Source organism: Salvia miltiorrhiza, chromosome 1 (assembly GCF_028751815.1).
Source record: "Salvia miltiorrhiza cultivar Shanhuang (shh) chromosome 1, IMPLAD_Smil_shh, whole genome shotgun sequence".
NCBI classification, from domain to species: Eukaryota; Viridiplantae; Streptophyta; class Magnoliopsida; order Lamiales; family Lamiaceae; genus Salvia; species Salvia miltiorrhiza.
In genome coordinates this window covers 48,099,650-48,119,654 of record NC_080387.1, presented here as the reverse complement: position 1 = coordinate 48,119,654, position 20,005 = coordinate 48,099,650, and the positions used below count along the sequence as shown (strand labels likewise).

Here is a 20,005-nt window from a genome sequence, read left to right as displayed (position 1 = left end):
CTACAAGGCCCTACACCTCATGACAGTAAAGAAGAGAGCAATGCAAGTAATAAAACAAGATCCATAGATTGTAACTAACTAACCAATACACGACAAACAAGAAACGGACATTTGGAAAATCCTCAAGGCTCCATAACTCGTTACAGCTAGCTGTTTCCTGTGTCCAGCTAGCTAAAGCTAGTAGAAGAGTTCCAAGTAAATATTGACATCAAAGAAGATGAGGTGATGTGGGTAAGTATAATGACGATTTTATGCAGCTCTGCATAATTATTTTTGTTCCCAGGAATATTTCCTAGAGTTCTGAGTGTATAAGAATGTAAATCCAACTGATGTTCTAACCTAGTACAACAGACCGTGTAGCAAACTAAGGAAGCCACCACACTTAAAGAAGGTTCGGCTTTCTTGTGCACAAATATTGTGGAGAACGAACTCTCTATGAAGGAAAAAAAATGTTTATATGCGAAAAGAATATGAGAGCCCAAGTCGAGAGAGAACCCATATACATAGCAAAATCTTCCTAATGTCTCTTCATTTCCTGGAAAATATTGGCCACCTTTGGGGATAATCTTGGCAGAAATTTAAACATCTGAAAAACAAAGAAAAAAAGAAAGCATTATTAATATGCGATTGCGAGCTCAAAACATCTTGAAGTGTAAGGTTTAGGTAAAATGAACCCAAAAAAAATGAAAACAAAAATTAAAATAAATAAATAGCTTCATCCATCTATTTAGCTTCAAAATTTTCATGTGGAAAGAATAAGACTTATGAGAAAACATTCTTCGTCCAATTCTTTTTCATCTTTTCTCCCCCGTCTTTATGGGAAAAGGGAGTTAACTATCAACCGAGCAACTAGCAAGGCATGGGACTGAAGAATTAAGACATGCTTAAGCAATGACACAGTCACAATTGAATGCAGCATTCATAACGCGATATAATTAGAACCGACCCTCATTCAAAGCCACCCAAAAGATGGGGCATCTTGGACCAACTTTAAGTAGTGAAGAATTGAAAAGACAGCAGCAGCAGCAGCAGTAGTTAACATGTGCATGGATGGAATCTAGAGCAGGACTGTCGAGTGTGCAGGTCCCACTAAATTTAGGATTCAAAAGAAGGAAAGTAAATGTGAACACGAACGAAACTGGTCTTTTCCTCGGGGACTAAGCCGAACAAGGTACACATGTTACATAATGCAGTTACAAGTTTGCAGGGCCTATATTTTGCCACATCAAAATATCATGTAAATTGACAAATAGAATAAATGATCTAAGCATGCCTTGCAATAAGAATCTCATGTACAAAACTTCAATACAAGAGCAAGAGAGTAGCAACTCTTTCATAAAAATTAATAATGCGTATACCATAATACAGTAAAACGAAAACGTACCCACAGCTTCACACAAGCATCAAGGATAACTGGAATTAGGCATACAAAAATTGTTATGGCGGCCGGATCGACCTCAAGCCCAAAATGCTCAGTCAAGACCTCCAACAATGTCTGCCAGCCCGATTCAGAGTGATATCTACAAGTTGCAAATTTATGAGCTTAAATTAGAAAGAGAAAACTATCAGAGCTATACTAAAGTGTATTTTTTATATGGAATAGAATGCTTCCAAGACGAAAGCTAAAGGCAGTTAGTTATTTTAAATCATCACGGAGAAGAAGTACAGTGACTACTCACTGTTGGACCACAACTGTTTCCCGACAACAGAACAGTGGGGGAAGGTCCACTTTTGTAAAACTGAGTTAACGATGAAAGCTCACAGCAAAATGTTATACAAACTTCACATACAGAATGAATTTATCTGAGTTATATGGAAATTAAATATGATGATTGAAAGAGAATAGCCGAGAAATTACCCTAAAAAAATATCAGTGATAAGTATTATAAGAAATGCCTTTCCAGTGTCTGATATATTATTCAGTAACTTATAGCCAGTAAATTTCAGCAAGGCTACCTGCAGGAGTACAAGTAGGAGAAACATAGACATCATCAGATAAAAATAAATAATTATCACTGAAGATGTAACCCAAATAATGAAACTTTGCTTTTCTATGTTAAAACTCAAGGAAATGTAATTGTGCTTAAAAAATTATGAGGATTGTAACATAAAATGTCAATATTGTTTAACTACACATCAATCGTCATATCTCAGGCAGGTCTTACATTACTTCACTTGGTAATTCTCTAGAATGTGATACCATCTTAAAACTAGTGATAGGAAACGTCGAGCAATAAAACAACTTCTCACTCCGAATTGACCAGGAAGGTGCATGGCAAGAGATTAGTTAGCAAACAAGCTACCTTCTCTGAGAAAACAACATTTTCCAAAATTTCACTCTATCATCTTGAGGGGGAAAAAAAAAAATTCATGTAGAATTTTGACCTTTGGGAATTTTGCTATCTTCTTAAATGGCAAGCGTCAACAATTACAGTAATAAGTAGAATTCTTTTCTATCGATATATTGAACATTACCAGTTGCTATCATTTAATTAATTATTTTCAACTGACCACAGGTAACTCTTTATGAATTGTGAAATGAGAAATAATAAATTCGCTCTCATGCATATTCAAAAAAGGAGCAAAGAAAGAATGCTCAAAATCGAAGTGAGCAGATTATTTAATGATAACTCACTTGATTCTGATTGAAGTACAGAAGAACGAATACCGAGATCCCAAACAACATATCCGACCAAATGTTAGCAAATGCTTTACGGTTCTCCAATCTCCACTCGTCTCGCAGCTCTAACCTGTCAGGTAATAGAGAAGACAGAAAGAATCATATTAGGCTGCATGATAGAGCAGCGGCATGACTTTTCTCAAAGAGTATTACTGCATATTACAAAAGAAAATCCTCACAGAACAATCAAAAGGTATAGCACTGAGAAAAGGCTATAGGATTTTGGACTTGAACCTTCTTTTCTAGTAAAAACAACAGTAGCAATGATCCTACTATTTATATGAATCATAACTATACATAATGAAGCATGGTTATTATTGTTTTCTTCCCTTCCTACATGAAATTTAAGCTATTATATAAAGCAGAAGATACTTACGCTTTATGTCGTAACTCCAAGTAAAGCTCCTGATCAGAAAGAGGGGGAGATTTACCAATCTCTACTTCAAGCCGATATCGTGCTTTCTCAAGTTTCAGAGCCTTGACCATTTCAAGCTTTTGATTCCTCCTAACATCAAGCACTTGTGCAGCAAGTGGTACTTTTTCGACATATCTGCTTAGGAAATCGCAACACTCATCAAGTCCCCATTGACAAAACTATGCAACAATAAGATGTCAGCAGCTGGCAGCTGCAGCCACTAAGAATTATCTTACCATGAATGCTATATAAAGAGTTTAGCAATACCAGTATAAGTTAGTAATGTGGAAGACTGGAAGTAGAGATTTTTTTTCAAAAGTTCAAAAAGATATATCATGCTAGCATCAAAATCCCATGATCAAGACATCAACAACTTGCTAGCATCACACTTGGTAGCATGAAGTAGTAGTATCAAGTTGCTGACACAGAACTTCAGTTAAAATTCACAGATTTTACTAAGTTCAAAGCTAGCAATTTCTTTGATACTGAAAGTAATCTTGATGTGGACAGCTATGATATTAGATTGTACTCCCTCCGTTCCATTGATAATGGCTCATTATTGTTCGGCATGGTTATTACTTATTAGTTATTATGAAGAAGAGTGATTAAAGGATAAAAGTGATAGAAAGTGGTGGAGCCCACAACGTTTTATGAGAGAAGGTGGTTTCCTTTTTTGGAACAGGCCATTACCAATGGGATAGACGGAAAAAGAAAGTGAGCCATTATCAATGGGACAGAGGGAGTACTATTTTTCTCAAAGAAGTACTAACATTCTTATCAGGTTGCCTTTTGCTACTTAATGGATGAGAATAAAGTATTGGTGTCTCTCTATCCATCCTAACAAGAGTTGAAACAAAGAATGATTCTCTTTCTACAGAAACAAGAAATGCTAGTTCATATCATTAACCCAAGTGTGAAAATACATCGTATGACAAGATGTACCTGTCCAGAAAAGGCATAAGAATATAGTCATGAACCACAAAATCCACAGCCCATGGAACAATGACCAGGACAGCCAAAAATTTAGCCTGAAATAAAAAAGGATGTAATGAATTTGTGCTTGACCATTAACTCCTAAAAATGTTCATATTTAAGTCAATATTATAGCACTTAATCAAGATCTACTCATAAACAAATAATTAGACAAGACAAAGCCGGTTATTGAATTTTTTTTCTATGAAAAAGTTACAAGTACCAAGCACCCGAATATAAATATTTTCAAAATTTATTAGCTGCACTATATATATGTTGGGGATTCTTTCTTCCATATTGCCCATTGGTATGATGAGCTAATTTATCTCATTTATCTAGTGATAAGAGAAAAGAGGTATTTGTTCCACATCAATAGGATCTCTCTAGCTACTGTAAGATGTTTCAGCTCTATTCGAGAGAATACATTTAATTAGCTACGGCCAACACTAGCCACACATCCAAATGCTTGTAAAGCAGACAAATCCATAACTAGATGAATGATACTACGTAGTTTTATCCCTTCAAACAAAATTTTTTTACATAGTTTTACAAATTTATTAAATCATGTTGAAGTTACTGATTGCACATGTCATAATTAAGTGGCATAGATTTTTACCCTTAATGGCTAATAGGTAAAAACACGTATCCAAATTTAGAGGCTTCCAACTTTAGGAAAATAAAGAAGCTTGGCTACAAGAGGTTGTTAGACTATGAAACACGTTTTATCCCTTCGAAATCTTTTGATGATCCACTGTTAATGCTACATCTAGAGCATATGTTATTCAACAGATGTGAGCTAGAAAAGCAGTTTGAGAAAGTGCGTCTGAAACATAAGCCATCCTCTACTATTTGGAATAGGAACTTAGGTAAATATTGCTGTATAAGCAATCACAGCAAGTTCTAACATCGGAGATATGTTACTGCAAAACGATGCTTATATTTGAATAATTACCACAGGAAACTAAATAAACGAAAGGTTCAAATCAAATCCCACAACAATGTGACAGGATAGCAACACAACAGGCTATGAATCAAGTTGATTTAACTCTATGACAATAAACTTAACTCCCACTCACCGAATTGAACGAGGCATAGCGGAAAACTCGATCTTCATACAGAATGTCATCGTCTTCTCTGCCTAGAACTAAATCCCTCACAGACTTAGCCAACCCTCTACCAGAAAACACTTCCCTAAAATCTTCCTCAACATCATCTCCCGGTTTCCCAACAGCCCCATTCGAGTCTTGAACCCATGAAGCACCATTACTAACATCAACATCGTAAGTTCCATCAACAATCCAGTCCTCCCACCTCCTATTCTCCTCATTCTTGACATCTTCCTGTGCTTCCCTCAGCTCCACAATAGCCTCCGCTCGCCTTCTCCACGCCTCAAACTTCTCATTTGCAGATAACCCCACATCACTCGGCTCCTCCTCCTCCTCCTCAAGCACTTCGAATGCATCCTCATCCTTCAAACCAAGCCAATTCCCATCCTCATCAAAGAAGAACTTCTGCCACCAACTCCTCTTCTTTGCATGCCTTTTCTTGGCATTTGGCACCAGCCCACAACTCCTCCGACGACTCAACTGAACCCCAGAACTCCAAGCATTGCCCCACCGAAACGAACTCTCAAAAACACAACTATTCTTAGACAATATCAGATTTTGACATAGGACAATTGAAGTGCTCATCAAGAACATGAAAGAACCTCCACATTTTTCAGCCTCATGAAGCCGTAAAGACGCAATCTTGCTCGAACAAACTTAATAAACACGCGAAATTAGCCATAAAAATCAGCCAATCACGCAAACCCCACAAGTGTAGCAATCATATTTCTCAAATTTCAAAGATAAAACAGTGAATATGGCCAAAGAAACTGGGCCAAGAAATAGAAAAATGTAGAAACCTAATCCAACTACAACAGATTGTACAATACTTGAAAAATGAAAAGAACAAAAAAAAAACAATAATGTTTTGTGGGTTTATCTAAAGGGACAGTAAGAGCCAAGAGGAGGGAGACGATAACGGTTTGGGTTTGATTTTCTCTTCAGATAAACCTCTTGACACCTGCCCAGTTTACCCGTCAAAAATAAGCTTCGAGGTTATGGTGATTGTTGTGATTTATGGCACATTTTAGGTACTAAACTGGAATTTGAGCCTTACATTTTCATTTTTATTTCGGTAGAAGCTGAATTCCTTATGAACCTACGTATCAAGGATAAGAGCCTCAGCTCAATACAGGATATTTCCGCATGTATGATATTCAGGTATCCATACGCTTTTCTATCATCTGATAATTTTACAAATAATCATATTTATTTTTATTTGACACGCCACCTACAAAAGAGACATTTTTCAGTTACTTAATTTGCATTTTTGTGCATATATATAGGATTTTGTAAAGGGGAAATCAAATACTCTATTTACACTCAAAGTTGGATTAATTGTCAAATTTAGAACAAACTTTCGAACTTTGACATATTAATACTCAATGAATTTATTATATTTCAAATCTAGACTAAACCGAATTATCTTATGTACAAAAAAATTAATTGGTTGCTGAACTCCTATATATATAATGTTGTGAATATTATTTTTACCATGTCACTCATGTAAAATGACTTTCATGAGTTACAAGAATACTAATTAGAATGTGTGTTGATTTAGCGATATGTCATAGGTGATTAATGTCCAAGATTTAAGATTATGGGTTCGGGTTCACCATGAAGCTGCATTTATATTTTTTTATTTAGTTGAGTAATTTATGAAAAAAAAAATACTAATTAGAAGCTTTCAACGCTCTTCAAACTATTAAATTTTAATGAGTTATTTATAAGTACTAAACAACATTGTGTAGGAGTGATGTTGAAAAGAAAATTCATATCATCCATAATATTATATAGTTTGGCACGAATTGCAGCAGTCAATTAGAATTTTTTTGATACCGAATAATTCAGCCAAGTTTAAATTTGAAACTTAATAAATTCATTAGGGTGCTAATATATCGAAATTAAAAATGTTTTAATTTAAACAATCATTTATTCTCAAAAAAAAAAAACAATCATTTCAAACTTTGGGGATAAATATATAATTTTCCTTTTGTAAAAATACAAGTCACTAGATAAAGGGGGAAAAGTACAGATGAATCCATTTCGAGTCATATACTCTCTCGGTCCCATGAAGCAATATCAAATTTCTCTTTTGTTTTGTCCTACGAAGCAAGACCAGTGTCTAAAAGTAGCAAAAAAATTACTCTTTATTCACTTTTTCACCTACCACACTTAACACACAAAATACCAATTTCTTAATTTTCATACCAAAAAGAACTTGGTAGCTTCATGAGATGGAGGGATTACAAGATAAATTTAGATACATTTTCTTCGCAGTAGAATTTGCATTTTCAAAGTATTAGACAATGCCTTAAACTCATCGTAGTCTAATTGTTTTCTCTAAAAAATATATCTAAATTGATTCCGAAATATTAAAATAATTAAATAAAAGCGTTTAGTTTTTATTATTATTATTACTAGTAAGTGACCCGTCGAAATTCGATGGGGTCTATTAAAATATAAATTTATGAAATTATTAATGCATTTTTTGTTTCATGGATTATTTTTCACAAAAATAAAAAATTTAATAAAATTGTTTTAAAGTAAAAAGGTTATAATATTTATTTGAAATTGACCTAATTTAAATGTCTTATAAAATTTATATGTAAACAGAGTTTGATCTAATAAATATTAAAAGAGAAATTGGAACAATTATTTGAAACGTATTTAAATTAGATTCTGTAGTTGAAACCAATAATTAAAATAAGAAAAAAAAATAATATCATTAATGACTTAAACTTTAAAAGTTTGAATAAAATATTAAATTTGCAATTACCTCATAATCTATCGAAAATTTCATTATACAACACGTTAGTTGTTGCGTCTTGCATATGACCTCTTTTTTTAGTGACTTTTGAAATTGTCACGTAAAATTGTCCATAACTAAGAATAGGTTTCGGCAGGTATAATCCTACATTTGAAAGAGTCCGTAACTTTTATTTATTGTCGACATAGCAAAACAAACACTCATAGAGAATTGTCTTCTGTGGAACCGAATTGAAAATTTAGTAAAATGCGATGAAATCATAATCATTCTAGCTATAGAAAACTTATTGCGCTCTTTTTTTTTTTTGTGAAATGAGTTTCTCTTCACTTACGTGTTCCCCAAGTTGAGTTACTATCAGCCTGGTGCCATTGCAAAACTCATTAGATTGATCATATTTTTTAGAAGCGTGATTATGCATTCCTTTTTCAATTTAATCTCACGATTTGGTAATCCTGAACACTTGATCGTGTCGAGATATTTAACCGAGAATACATGTTCATCAAGCTCAATTTATCCATCTTCTTTGCAAATACTGTCTGAACTTAGATAAACAATTTATTTGATAGACATTAGAGACATGACTTAATCACTTATCGTATCAATCATCTCATTAATTAGTGGGGGCTAAGATAGCTCTATTCTTAAATATTTATGTATCAAATGCATTATTAAGTACGTTATGGATATAAATAAATTTGTCTTGATTTGTGGAATATTAATATAATGATTTTTATATATTTCATAGTTTCTAGATATTTAATGGTTTTTGTATATGGAAACTGATTAAAATTTAGAAAAATAAAAAGAATGAATGAGAATTGAAGAAAATTAGAATGAAGTTATTATACGACGTCACATAGGATATAATTTATTTTGTTGAAATATTAATATAATGAGTTTTAGATATTTAATAGTTTTTAATATTTAATGATTTTTAGATATTTAATTATCTTAGATATGGAAATTGATAAAAATTTAGAAAAAAAATAAGAATAAGTTAGAATTGAGAAAAATTAGAATATAGTAATTGGAATGAATGAGAATTTATAATCCGTCATCTTCATAAATGAATATTAGCGAATAATGCATCGGAAGATAGAAAGGACTAAATTCATTCAACCGTATAAGTTCCAATACTGTTTTGAACAATGGAATCAATTTATTTATTATTAGAAGGAAGAAATGTTAACAGTTGAATTTAATTGTTATTATATATATATATATATACACACACACACATATATATAGGGACGAGTTCAATTTAAAATCATTTTTATTGTAAGAACTTAGAACTAAATTAATTAGTTTTCCATCTTAATGGATATGATTAAATCATATTCCAAAAGTTTTTTTTTTTTTTTTGTAGATTTATTAATTAAGAATACTTATCTAATTTTGCATTTTGTGATCAACTTTGTTGTGATCTTTAAGGGATCTATAGTCTTTTTCTACAGTAATTTTTTATTCCTAATATACAGTATGTATTAGAGGCAAATTAAAAATATATTAAATATTATTGATCAAATGTATAGATTAGTTCTACATTCTTATCTTAAGGGTGGTTTTTATTTTAACTCAATTGAAGTATTATATACGTTGAAACCTGAATTGGTCTGCCCATGAGGTCGAAGATAATTTTTTAGGGAATATAAATAGAATTAATAACATCAAAGTCATATATATTAAAGTAAATCATGTACATTTTAAATTAAAATTGCAAAGTTGGACGTCATAAAGTATAATATTACAATAATCATTACAACCTCAAAATTACAAATACTTATGTATTTTCTATTTTTCGTGTAAGGATATACATAAAATTCTATTGATCAGTGGAATATTGGTATAATGTTTTTTAGATATTCAATAGTTTTTAGATATATAATGATTTTCAGATATTTAATAGATTTTGGATATGAAAATTGATTAAAAATTAAAAAGAATAAGAATGAATGAGAATTGAGGAAAATTAGAATGAAGTGATTATACGACGCCACGTAGGATAGAATTTATTTTGTTGAAATATTTATATAATGTTTTTTTAGATATTTAGTTTTTAAATATATCATGACTTTTAGATTTTTAATGGTTTTTAGATATAGAAATTGATTAAAATTTAGAAAAAAATAACAATGAATGAGAATTGAGGAAAATTAGAATAGAGTGATTATACGACGCCACGTAGGATAGAATTTATTTTGTTGAAATATTTATATAATGATTTTTTAGATATTTAGTTTTTAAATATATCATAACTTTTAGATTTTTAATGGTTTTTAGATATAGAAATTGATTAAAATTTAGAAAAAAATAAGAATGAATGAAAATTGAGAAAAATTAGAATGGAGTGATTATACGATGTCACATGGGATATTATTTATTTTGCTTTAATAATCTATATATATATATAAATTATTATTATTATTATTATTATAAAACAATGCCATGGTGAGTTTTTGTTGATTCAAAAGTGAAGTACATCAAATTCTAGCAACCATGTCATTCTAAAAAAATTCTAGCAACCATTAAGTTTGTAACTGCCAAATAAAATTAGAGACCCAATTTATTTCATTTTGGGCTGAAGCTCAACTGGGTCCATTAGGCCCACATCTTCTCAAGGGACAAACGACGTCGTTGGGTGATGAAGGAGGGTTTTAGCTGCCTGGGGTTGAAAGCAGAGGCTTCGGAGGAGAAGAATCGCCGTCGGAAACCAATCAATCAGCGATGAAACCGGTGGTGGGGACTGTGGTGTCCAACAAAATGCAGAAATCGGTGGTTGTGGCGGTGGACCGCCTCTTCCACCATAAGCTATACAACCGCTACGTCAAGCGCACCTCCAAATTCATGGCGCACGACGAGCAAAATAACTGCAACATCGGCGATCGCGTCAGTACTCTTACACACACGCGCGCGCACATATTCATGTAATCGAACAGATTACGAGAGTGACATTATGTTTTCCTGTTCCGATTGCAGGTGAGGTTGGATCCTTCGCGGCCGCTCAGCAAGCGGAAGCATTGGACTGTGGCCGAAATCCTTAAGAAAGCGAGGATATACGTGCCGCCGTCTCTTAACAAGGATGTTTCTACACCAAATGATTCAAGCAACAAGACGTCTTGAGGTATGATTGTCTATGCCCCTCGCAGCTCACTCTTTGTGTGTGTGTGTTGATGATTGGAATTCAGTATTCTGTGTTATTTGTTGGGTAATTCATGAAATCCACATCTAACCTGTGATAGACATACAGTTACTTGGTATTGGCTTAAGAGAATAAACTCACAGTATCTTGCATTTGCATTACATGTACATTGTGTTAACTATCTATCCCATTGTATCCTAAAAATTGTATTTTCCAACAAGGTCTGGAGTTGAATGTTCCTGCACGCTTCAATGCATCAGTTTTTTTTTTTTTTTTTCCACACGGATTTCATGGTTCTGTTTTGCGGTGTCGTGGTTGTAAAGTTTGTTGGGCCTGGATATTAGCCTGAATAGTAAGGTATCTGAAACGTGTTGGACTGTCGGGGCATTTCTTTACCGATTTCTTTTATTCTAATCGATTCTTTGGGGTTATTGTTATGTTTGATGGAATGCCCCTATTTAAGAATATTGTTTTGTCAAAATGATAAAGGCTTTCATTTTAAATTTACTCTGTGTTTCCCTTCTAGGTTCCTAATCAAGTTTATGCTCTTCTTTTTAATCTAGATATTTCTTGAGCATTTGTTTATTGTAGTTTTGGAGGCTAATAGAGTGACATGGGATCAAATTCATGCGTTAAGGATTTGTTTGGGAATTCTCTATTATGTAATACTCCATAGATTGTTATTGCCAATAACATGGAGTACATTTCATCCTCAGTTTCTTACTGAGAAGCAATTAAAGAAGAATATGTGGAAAATTCATCAGGATGTGCCAGATTACATAAGCTGCAAGAAGCTTGATTTTTCCTTTGTCTTTGTTGAATTTTTGTAGAAAACACAAAACTAGATCTAATTATTTGTATGCTGTGGGGATGCTTTTGTTCTTTAAGTTCCTTTCCTCCCCATTGTACAATGAATATGTAAAACAGGACAATTGCTCTATGCCTCTAACTATGTTGTTTGTAGTGGCTTTTGGAGATGCATGGAGATTCAACAGCTATCATTCATCGGTCTCTATTATCTCATTGCCAATATGCTCAACTAAAATGTGCAAAATTTGTCCTTAATTCTTAAGAATCTAATGATAATCTTTATAACATGATGTTCAGTTCAACCCATATTGATTAAACGCCGAAGGTATTTAGTAGTTGAATTCATTATTTAGCCTGCAAGCTTTTTGTTCAACTACTTATGGGAGCAGCAAGTAATTCGAATATTCCCAACATGATGGTAGCTATTAGTCTTCCAAAGAAGTTAAATGGGACCTAGCCTAGATATGCATCGATTTCTATGACTACTGTTTCTCATTGCTTTGTGATGTGTTATCAGATTGGTAAGCAGGGTTTCAAATTTACCAGATCCTAATCTCAAGTTATTGATGTTTCAGGAGTGCAGATCTTCTTGCCCCAGTTCAAACATCGAGGACTTCAGCACTGCACAATGCCCGCCGTCAGATATACTGGTTTTGATGTTGTGGAGCCATTTACTAAGAATACCTTCTCTTTTGATGTAGGACCTCTGTGAATCCTTAGAAAACTTTTGTAGCAGTTTTCATTCTATGGGGTTTTATATCCGCTTGGATTCTTTATGAATATGCTGTTGTGCATTTATTTCGATTGATTAAGCGGATTCAAGAAATTGGAGATGAATCATCTCTTTCTTTTCCTTGATTGAGAGTGAACTATAACAAGTTCTTTCAATTCGATGCCACATCACCTCTAATGCAAGGGAAATTACTACTATTACTTTTGACTATGAAAAAAATGTAAGCAATTCTTAATTATTCCTTCACAATTTTAAACTTTGCTACAGCTAGGGTTTTTCCTCAATTTTCTTCCCTTCATGTATCTCCTAACTTCTTCCACCCCACACCATTTATCAGATTCAGCATATACCATGCTTAAAAGAGTATGATTGGCAGCATTCTCAGGTTCCATTCCAACGAGAATATTACCTACTGATTCTGCTACATCCAATCTCCCATAAAGCCTACACGCAGAAACCAAACAAGTCAAGATTCCGGGGCTCGGCTCCATCGGCATTCGGCACAAAACATCGTATGCAGCTTCAATCTCCCCTGCCCTTCCAAGAAGGTCAATGTAGCAACCATAGTGTTCCAAGCTCAGAGACACCTCCACATCGTTCAATGCCCGATCAAAGAGCGCCCGCCCCTCATCTACGAGGCCAGCATGGCTGCAGGCGGACAAGACTGCAAGATACGTAAGTCCATCCACCTTCACTCCACCCCCTTGCAACTGCATCTCATGAAAGAGCTGCAGAGCTTCCCTTCCATAGCCGTGGAGCCCGTATGCGCTAATAAGAGAGCTCCAAGAAACGCAATCTCTAGTCGCCATCTCACTGAACACTTTGACGGAATCTTTAAGACTGCCACACTTGGAATACATGTTGATAAGGGCATTATGAACGAACAGGTCGTTTCCCAAGCCCGATTTCAAGGCGTAGCCATGGACACCACTGCCATCGGTTAGAGATAACAAGCAAACGCATGCTGAAATCACGGCCAAGATGGTAGCACTATTGGGTACAATTCCTTCAATCTGCATCCGATTGAATAGCTTGATACCTTCTCTAGCAGTAGCCTTGCTTCGAGAATAGCCCGCGATCATAGAACTCCACATCACGACCTCCTTACTCACAGACCTCTCGAATATAAGCCTGGCGATCCTCACTGCCCCCCGGCACTCACAATACGCGTGCAAAAGCGCGGCCGACAACTGAGCATCCGAATCATAACCGTGCCGGACAGCATAGCCATGAATTTCCTTCCCATGTGGGAGCGAGTGCAGGGCAGCACAAGCTGGCAAAACACTAACCAAAGTCACCCTGTTAGGTTTCACATCACCAAACTGCATTGCTCGTAAGCAAGCAAACGCCCTAACATGATCTTGAAACTCGATGCATCCACAGATCATCGCGGTCCACGACACCTCATTCTTCTCCACGATCCCATCAAAAACTCGAAACGCCATCTCCGGATCACCGAACCTCCAGTAGAAATCCACCAGCGCTGTCGCCACGAACGTCGAACACTCCATCCTCTCATCAAGGAAGAAAAGAGCATGCATCGCTCTCCCCAGTCTCCAACTCCCGTTCCTAACGCACGTCGCGATACAGCCCGCAGCCAACTCCGGCTTCGGCGCGAGACCAAGGCCGTACATTTCCTTGAGCGTGCTAAGCGCTTCAGAGAAGTGCCCGTTTTGTATATAGCAGTTTATCATGGAGTTCCAAGAAATGGTGTCCCTGCTAGGCATTTCGTCGAACACCTTCTCTGCACGCTCTGTGTCGAAAAACTTGGCGTACATGGATAGCAGGGAATTCGATACAGTGAAATCTGAATGGAAAGCATTTTTGATGACGTTGCAGTGAAGCTGGCGGCCGAGAATCCGGTGGGATTGGGAAAGAGCGCATGCTTTGGTGATGGAGGGAACGAGGAAGGCTGTGTCTATGGTCAGTTGGAAAGGGTGGAGATGTTGCGCGTAGAATGTGAGAGCTTGCTCGTATAATTCTTGCGAGATGAGATGCTTGATTTTGGTGTGGAGCGGCGCTGGGGCGCATGAACAACTTGAGGCCAACCGATTGATTATACGATGATGCATTTACCGCTGCCTTAGCTTTCAAATTTTGCCTCCCATTTTCGTGGATCTGTAGCAGCCTTGTAAGTCGTAACTTTGGCTCAGCGCAAGAAGAAATTTAAATTGTTTTTTCACGATTTTATCAATTACTATTTGAAATTGTGTGTGCGTGTGTTGTTATTGTTGCCTCTAAAATGATAGTATGTTCAATTATTTGAAATTGCTTAATCTAGTTAAATTTTGTTGCGATTACATTGGGCGAAAAAGTCACCAAGTTGCTAAAATAAGAAAACTGACAACTTTTAAACAATTGACTAACATACCAGCTAGTGTAAAAGAATTTTACATTATTTATTATATTTAACCTATTCATTTTAGGCTAAATGACACTTGGCCAGAAGTTTAAATTGCTATACAAACTTCAATTAAGAAATGTTGATGGGAGTTCATAAGGCTCCGAAAAAGTAAATTGGCAGTTTTTTCACAAAAAGAAATGAAAATTCCTATCCGCTACCGCTACCAAAAAAGATGTAGAGCCTAATGAAACAAATCTAAATGGTAATGATGGATTTTTTTCCAAAAATAACTACAAGAGCTAGCCATAAGTATAAATAAAGCTCAGCAGTTTTATTTACTTACGCATGCTGCAGAATGAACTACAAGACCTTTAACTAAAATGTGTAACAATTATCACATGAACATATATGATCTAAGCAATCTAAAGAACGTCGACCAGGTTCTTCCCCTTGGTCTCGAACGGGGAGAGCACGACGCTGAGAGCACAGCCAAGAATCACTACCTGGAAAAGAATCACTGCATACGTCTGCTGACAATTAGCAACCAGCGCTACTGCTACGAGAGGGCATATCATGCCTCCAATTCTCCCAATAGCAGTTGTTAGTCCAACAGCAGTTCCCCTTATGCTAGTCGGATATACCTGCCCAACGACAAATCAAGATGCCAAAACATTAAACCAGAGGTGTCAAAAGACAATAATTTATCCTATAATTTTCTCACATCTCTACCCATTGGTGTTGCATAACATTCTTGGAAGGAGACAACCTGATCATGCAACAGAGTTTTCATTAAAAAAATATTACAAAAAAATTGTACCTCTGGGGCGTAAATACAGGCAACTATGAATGTTGCGGAAACTAATGCGCGAGTTCCAAACAACAGAGCTGTGGTAGTAGCCTCATTCTGTTGAGTTAATAGCGGAATAAGTAGAACTGAAGCTACCACGAACATGATTATCATGCAAAGCTTGCGACCAACTCTGTCCACAATGAAGGCTGCTACGATCAGGCCGGGAACCTCTGAAAGAACACTTGGTCAACCTAATCCTGAACAATACTAGTAAGTGTACTGTACAACTTTCAATCAGATACAATTCAGTTTTACCTGCCAAACTGGTAACAAAAACATCGAGATAAAGGCTTGAGTTTTGGCTTTGCTCTGAATGCAACGTGGTTAGGGTACACTTACTTCCACCACTGCTCAGTTCAGATGTCAGCAGTATAACTCCATAGTATGAGAAAGTATTCCCAAAATACAGAAACCATAGAGCAAAAGTAGTTCTAAATAATTTTGGAGAAAAAAGTAGAGAAAATGATGAGGGAGAAGGACTGCCTTTGTAGTTGTCTGCTTCATCCACTCTTGGGCACAGTAAAGGGGCATCTTCTGGTGCTGCAAACTCATTATCATCCTTGATGTGATCAAGAACAAGTGTACCCTTTTGGAGCGTTGTCCCATTAAAGTGTGCTGCCTTTTCCAGAATATGATGAGCCTCTTTGAATTTTCCTTTCATGCATAAATACCTTGGAGATTCTGGTACCAAACTGTACAATAGAAGTACGATGAAGCAAGGTACAGAAGATATTGCGAGTAACCACCTCCAGCCAAAATTAGGCATGACAGTCTGTAAAGGGATAGCGATCATGTTAGAAGCAGAACGACCCAAAAGAGATCGATTCATCCGGTCTTTAAGAGAGAGAGAGAGAGAAGCGTGCCAATGACATACCCATGCAAGGCCAGCCTCGAATATTGTTCCAATTGTCCAGAAACTTGAAAAGACAATCATCCAGACACCTCTGTTTGGTACTGGGATGAATTCCAAAAACCATGTGGTGAAGGTATGCATACCCCCAAGACCGACTCCAGCCATGCAACGAAGTGTGAGTAATGTCACATAATTTGGTGAAAAAGCACTTAATAGCCCAGCAACAGATGTAATAGTGGCAAGACCAAGGATTCCCGTCCTGGAAAGGAAAAGGGGAACCAGAACATACTTCATTCAATCAACATGGAGGCAACTGTGAAATTAGATGAACCTCAAAAAGATAAAGAGTAGGTCAACTGAGAATCGAGTAGACAAGTTCAAGCATCTCACTTTCGTCCATAAGCATCTGATATGACACCACAAAAATATGATCCAACCAACATCCCTGCAAAGACCACAGTTGATATCAAGCTCTGCTCACCAGGAGACAGATGCCACTCAGATTCAACTGCTGTTCCAATAAATGAGAGAATCATAATCTCCATTGCATCAGCGATATAACCAAGTCCCCCATAAGCTAGCATCAGACCTTGGTATTTACCAAAGCCAACCATAGCAAGTGCTTCGTCCAGAGAGTACACGTGGTCAGAATCTCCCATCTGCACCATCACAAATCGGAAGATGGGAAAGACTTGCATATGGTTTGAGTTTAATAACACAAATTGTAAAATGCTGCATGTGATATGGAGGAAAAAACTAAAACTTAATAGATGCAAAGTCAACCATTTTTAGCAGTGTATATAATGAATTAGACATAGTAACATGCATATTAAAAAAAAAAAAAAAAAGAACAAACAAAATGAAACTACTCCCTCCGCCGCCACCTCCACCTTCTAGAGCAGTCACAGCGATTAAACCCAAAAAATTCATATGATCTAACTGTAACATAAATTTAGGGGAAGTTTACTTTGAGGATTAGCCTAGATAGAAAAAGATAGTATAGGTTAATCAATTGTTTACTAACATGGATTGGAAGTTTCGGATATCCCAAGGCCCTTTATAATATCTACAATGTGAGCTAACTTGCTTGATTAATATCCCATTGGAAGGGCTAGGATAGGAGAAATCCTAATAATGATTAATGAGGACAGAACTCCTCAATCATATATATTATCAATCCTAACTTTTAAGTACTAGTATAATATTTCTGAAATAGCAAAGTGTAAGAATGTGGAGCATCATTCTCAATAAGTTTTGCACTTATTGACTATCATTAGAAAGCTGCTAACAGGACACAATTAGTTTAAAGGACTATTCGAATAACGTTCATACTTGGCCTATCCCTCCTATAATTGTAGCTAAGATCACTATAGTTCGTATCGACCTTCTATTCTTTTATGCATTATTACCATATTGCCTTCTTTGAATATCATAGCAAGCAACTCTTACCGTTGTTGGTGCACTGTCAATGTAGCCGTAGCGTGTGCTTTGATCTCAAATCCAGTATACACTTGGACTGTTGCAACATGTGAAACATTATCAGTAAGGGAAACGTCGGAACAATATATTCAGAACACGGAATTCTACACCTAAAGCTTGTGTCAGCATAACAACAAATTGAAGATTCATCGATTACCATAAGAAGAAACAGCAGTGATAAGCGAAAAAGGAATAAATAACAGTAATGTGGCGATCAAATTTGGTAAATACATCTCTTAGTTACTATAGTATATAGGAAAAAGTGAATGAATCCTGCTGAGAATCGAGAAGAAAAGTAAAAGCGGTTCTTACAGAAGGGGCCGTTGACGATGGAAGGGTAGCTGAAGCACGTTTCATGAGGTTACCTAATCCTCCACTGGTCCCGCGGTTACCAACAATTTTCATCACTCATCTATATATATATCGGCTCTACAGACTCTACTATTCAATTTGCCCATTTCGAATCCGCTATTTCAATTTGCATGACAAATCCTACGTATATTATAGCAAAATAAATCCTACGTATATTATAGCAAAATAAATCTTATCGTACGTGGGCATCGTATAATCACTTCATTTTAATTTTCCTCAATTCTCATTCATTCTTATTTATTTATATATTTCTAATCAGTTTTTACATTATAACAAAATAAATCATATTCTACATGGCATCGTATAATCACTTTATTCTAATTTTCCTCAATTCTTATTCATTCTTATTTATTTATACATTTCTAATCAATTTTTACATTTAAAAAATATTAAATAATCATATAAATTTATAGATAAATTCAATACTAGTAAATAATCGTATAAAACTATTAGGTAAAGTTTGTACTATTAAATAATTGTATAAAACTATTAGATAAATCCAACATATCCATTTAATTATAAATTCTACATATATTATAGCAAAATAAATCTTATCTTACGTAGCATTGTATAATCACTTCATTCTAATTTTTCTCAATTCTCATCCTACATGCTCCCTCCGTTCCGGCCAAGACGCTACATTTGCTTTTCGGCACGGGATTTAAGGAGTTGTAGATTAATATTTTAAGTGTGTAATAATAAAGTGATAAAGTAAGAGAGAGAAAGTAATAAAGTGATAAAGTAAGAAAGAGAAGATAATAAAGTGATAAAGTAGGAGAGATAATGTAATAAAAAAATACTTAATTAGTGTTAATTAAGTGTTTAAAATTCCTTATTTTTGCCAAATATAGAAATGTAGCATCTTCGTTGGGACGGCCCGAAAAGGAATATGTAGCATCTTGTCCTACGTGCCATCGTATAATTACTCCATTCAAATTTTCATTCTTATTTTATATATTTCTAATCAATTTTTACATTATAACAAAATAAATCATATCCTACGTGACATCGTATAATCACTTCATTCTAATTTTTCTCAATTCTCATTCATTCTTATTTATTTATACATTTCTAATCAATTTTTACATCTAAAAACTATTAAATAATCATATAAATTTATAGATAAATTATATACTATTAAATAATCGTATAAAACTATTAGATAAAGTCTGTACTATTAAATAATATTGTATAAAACTATTAGATAAATCCAGCATATCCATTTAATTATAAATCATACATATCCATTTGATTATCGGAACCTAGCCAAATTAAAACACATTAGCACTTCGAGGGTCCATTCATCTGTTTTCAAACGCCTGAAATTATTTCTTATCCGTCAAATTTAAAGAATTTGAACAAACTTAATACTCCCTCCGTCCCCCAAATATCTTCCTAAGAGAGGATGACACATGTTTTAATAAAAGTTAGTTATGTATTTGATAAGTGGAGAATGAGTCCCACAAAAAGTGAAATTATAAG

General features: G+C 35.1%; 4 protein-coding genes across 5 annotated transcripts; 1 reads left to right on the top strand and 3 right to left on the bottom strand.

The window, feature by feature from the left end:
* Nucleotides 1–226: 226 nt before the first annotated feature.
* On the bottom strand, nucleotides 227–6,357 carry LOC130988304 (chloroplast envelope membrane protein). The gene is made up of 7 exons (XM_057912119.1): nucleotides 5,144–6,357; nucleotides 4,038–4,123; nucleotides 3,057–3,230; nucleotides 2,636–2,750; nucleotides 1,859–1,956; nucleotides 1,385–1,520; nucleotides 227–586 (listed from the first exon to the last, which is right to left on the bottom strand). Exons 1-7 carry the CDS (start codon nucleotides 5,765–5,767, stop codon nucleotides 518–520), a joined length of 1,302 nt encoding a protein of 433 aa, XP_057768102.1. The 5' UTR covers nucleotides 5,768–6,357; the 3' UTR covers nucleotides 227–517.
* A 4,151-nt stretch (nucleotides 6,358–10,508) lies between these two features.
* LOC130988295 (uncharacterized) lies at nucleotides 10,509–12,745 on the top strand. Its single transcript, XM_057912108.1, has 3 exons — nucleotides 10,509–10,829; nucleotides 10,920–11,064; nucleotides 12,468–12,745. The coding sequence occupies exons 1-2, from the start codon at nucleotides 10,668–10,670 to the stop codon at nucleotides 11,061–11,063; spliced, it is 306 nt and encodes a 101-aa protein (XP_057768091.1). The 5' UTR covers nucleotides 10,509–10,667; the 3' UTR covers nucleotide 11,064; nucleotides 12,468–12,745.
* A 54-nt stretch (nucleotides 12,746–12,799) lies between these two features.
* LOC130988274 (pentatricopeptide repeat-containing protein At4g31070, mitochondrial) lies at nucleotides 12,800–15,071 on the bottom strand. The gene has a single exon (XM_057912081.1). It carries the CDS (start codon nucleotides 14,695–14,697, stop codon nucleotides 12,877–12,879), a length of 1,821 nt encoding a protein of 606 aa, XP_057768064.1. The 5' UTR covers nucleotides 14,698–15,071; the 3' UTR covers nucleotides 12,800–12,876.
* Nucleotides 15,072–15,225: 154 nt separating this feature from the next.
* LOC130988283 (organic cation/carnitine transporter 7-like) lies at nucleotides 15,226–18,642 on the bottom strand. Of its 2 annotated transcripts, none has more exons than XM_057912098.1 (7): nucleotides 18,464–18,642; nucleotides 18,122–18,188; nucleotides 17,063–17,331; nucleotides 16,694–16,931; nucleotides 16,075–16,591; nucleotides 15,787–15,989; nucleotides 15,226–15,610 (listed from the first exon to the last, which is right to left on the bottom strand). In XM_057912098.1, exons 3-7 carry the CDS (start codon nucleotides 17,329–17,331, stop codon nucleotides 15,392–15,394), a joined length of 1,446 nt encoding a protein of 481 aa, XP_057768081.1. In that variant the 5' UTR covers nucleotides 18,122–18,188; nucleotides 18,464–18,642; the 3' UTR covers nucleotides 15,226–15,391. The 2 variants fall into 2 exon arrangements, with proteins under 2 accessions (XP_057768081.1, XP_057768072.1); XM_057912089.1 differs by lacking the exon at nucleotides 18,464–18,642 and adding an exon at nucleotides 18,309–18,463.
* Nucleotides 18,643–20,005: the final 1,363 nt, after the last annotated feature.

What these genes read in the sequence shown, in the direction of transcription:
- LOC130988274 (XM_057912081.1), bottom strand. Translation starts at nt 14,697, where the DNA reads ATGCATCATCGTATAATCAATCGGTTGGCCTCAAGTTGTTCATGCGCC.
- LOC130988295 (XM_057912108.1), top strand. Translation starts at nt 10,668, where the DNA reads ATGAAACCGGTGGTGGGGACTGTGGTGTCCAACAAAATGCAGAAATCG. An exon ending in ACTGCAACATCGGCGATCGC is followed by an intron (nt 10,830 to 10,919) that starts GTCAGTACTCTT and finishes TTCCGATTGCAG; the next exon opens with GTGAGGTTGGATCCTTCGCG.
- LOC130988304 (XM_057912119.1), bottom strand. Translation starts at nt 5,767, where the DNA reads ATGTTCTTGATGAGCACTTCAATTGTCCTATGTCAAAATCTGATATTG. An exon ending in CTTATGCCTTTTCTGGACAG is followed by an intron (nt 3,231 to 4,037) that starts GTACATCTTGTC and finishes TTTCCTAAGCAG; the next exon opens with ATATGTCGAAAAAGTACCAC. An exon ending in ATCACTGATATTTTTTTAGG is followed by an intron (nt 1,521 to 1,858) that starts GTAATTTCTCGG and finishes TGCAACTTGTAG; the next exon opens with ATATCACTCTGAATCGGGCT.
- LOC130988283 (XM_057912098.1), bottom strand. Translation starts at nt 17,331, where the DNA reads ATGGGAGATTCTGACCACGTGTACTCTCTGGACGAAGCACTTGCTATG. An exon ending in TCAGATGCTTATGGACGAAA is followed by an intron (nt 16,932 to 17,062) that starts GTGAGATGCTTG and finishes TTTCCTTTCCAG; the next exon opens with GACGGGAATCCTTGGTCTTG. An exon ending in TCGAGGCTGGCCTTGCATGG is followed by an intron (nt 16,592 to 16,693) that starts GTATGTCATTGG and finishes ATCCCTTTACAG; the next exon opens with ACTGTCATGCCTAATTTTGG.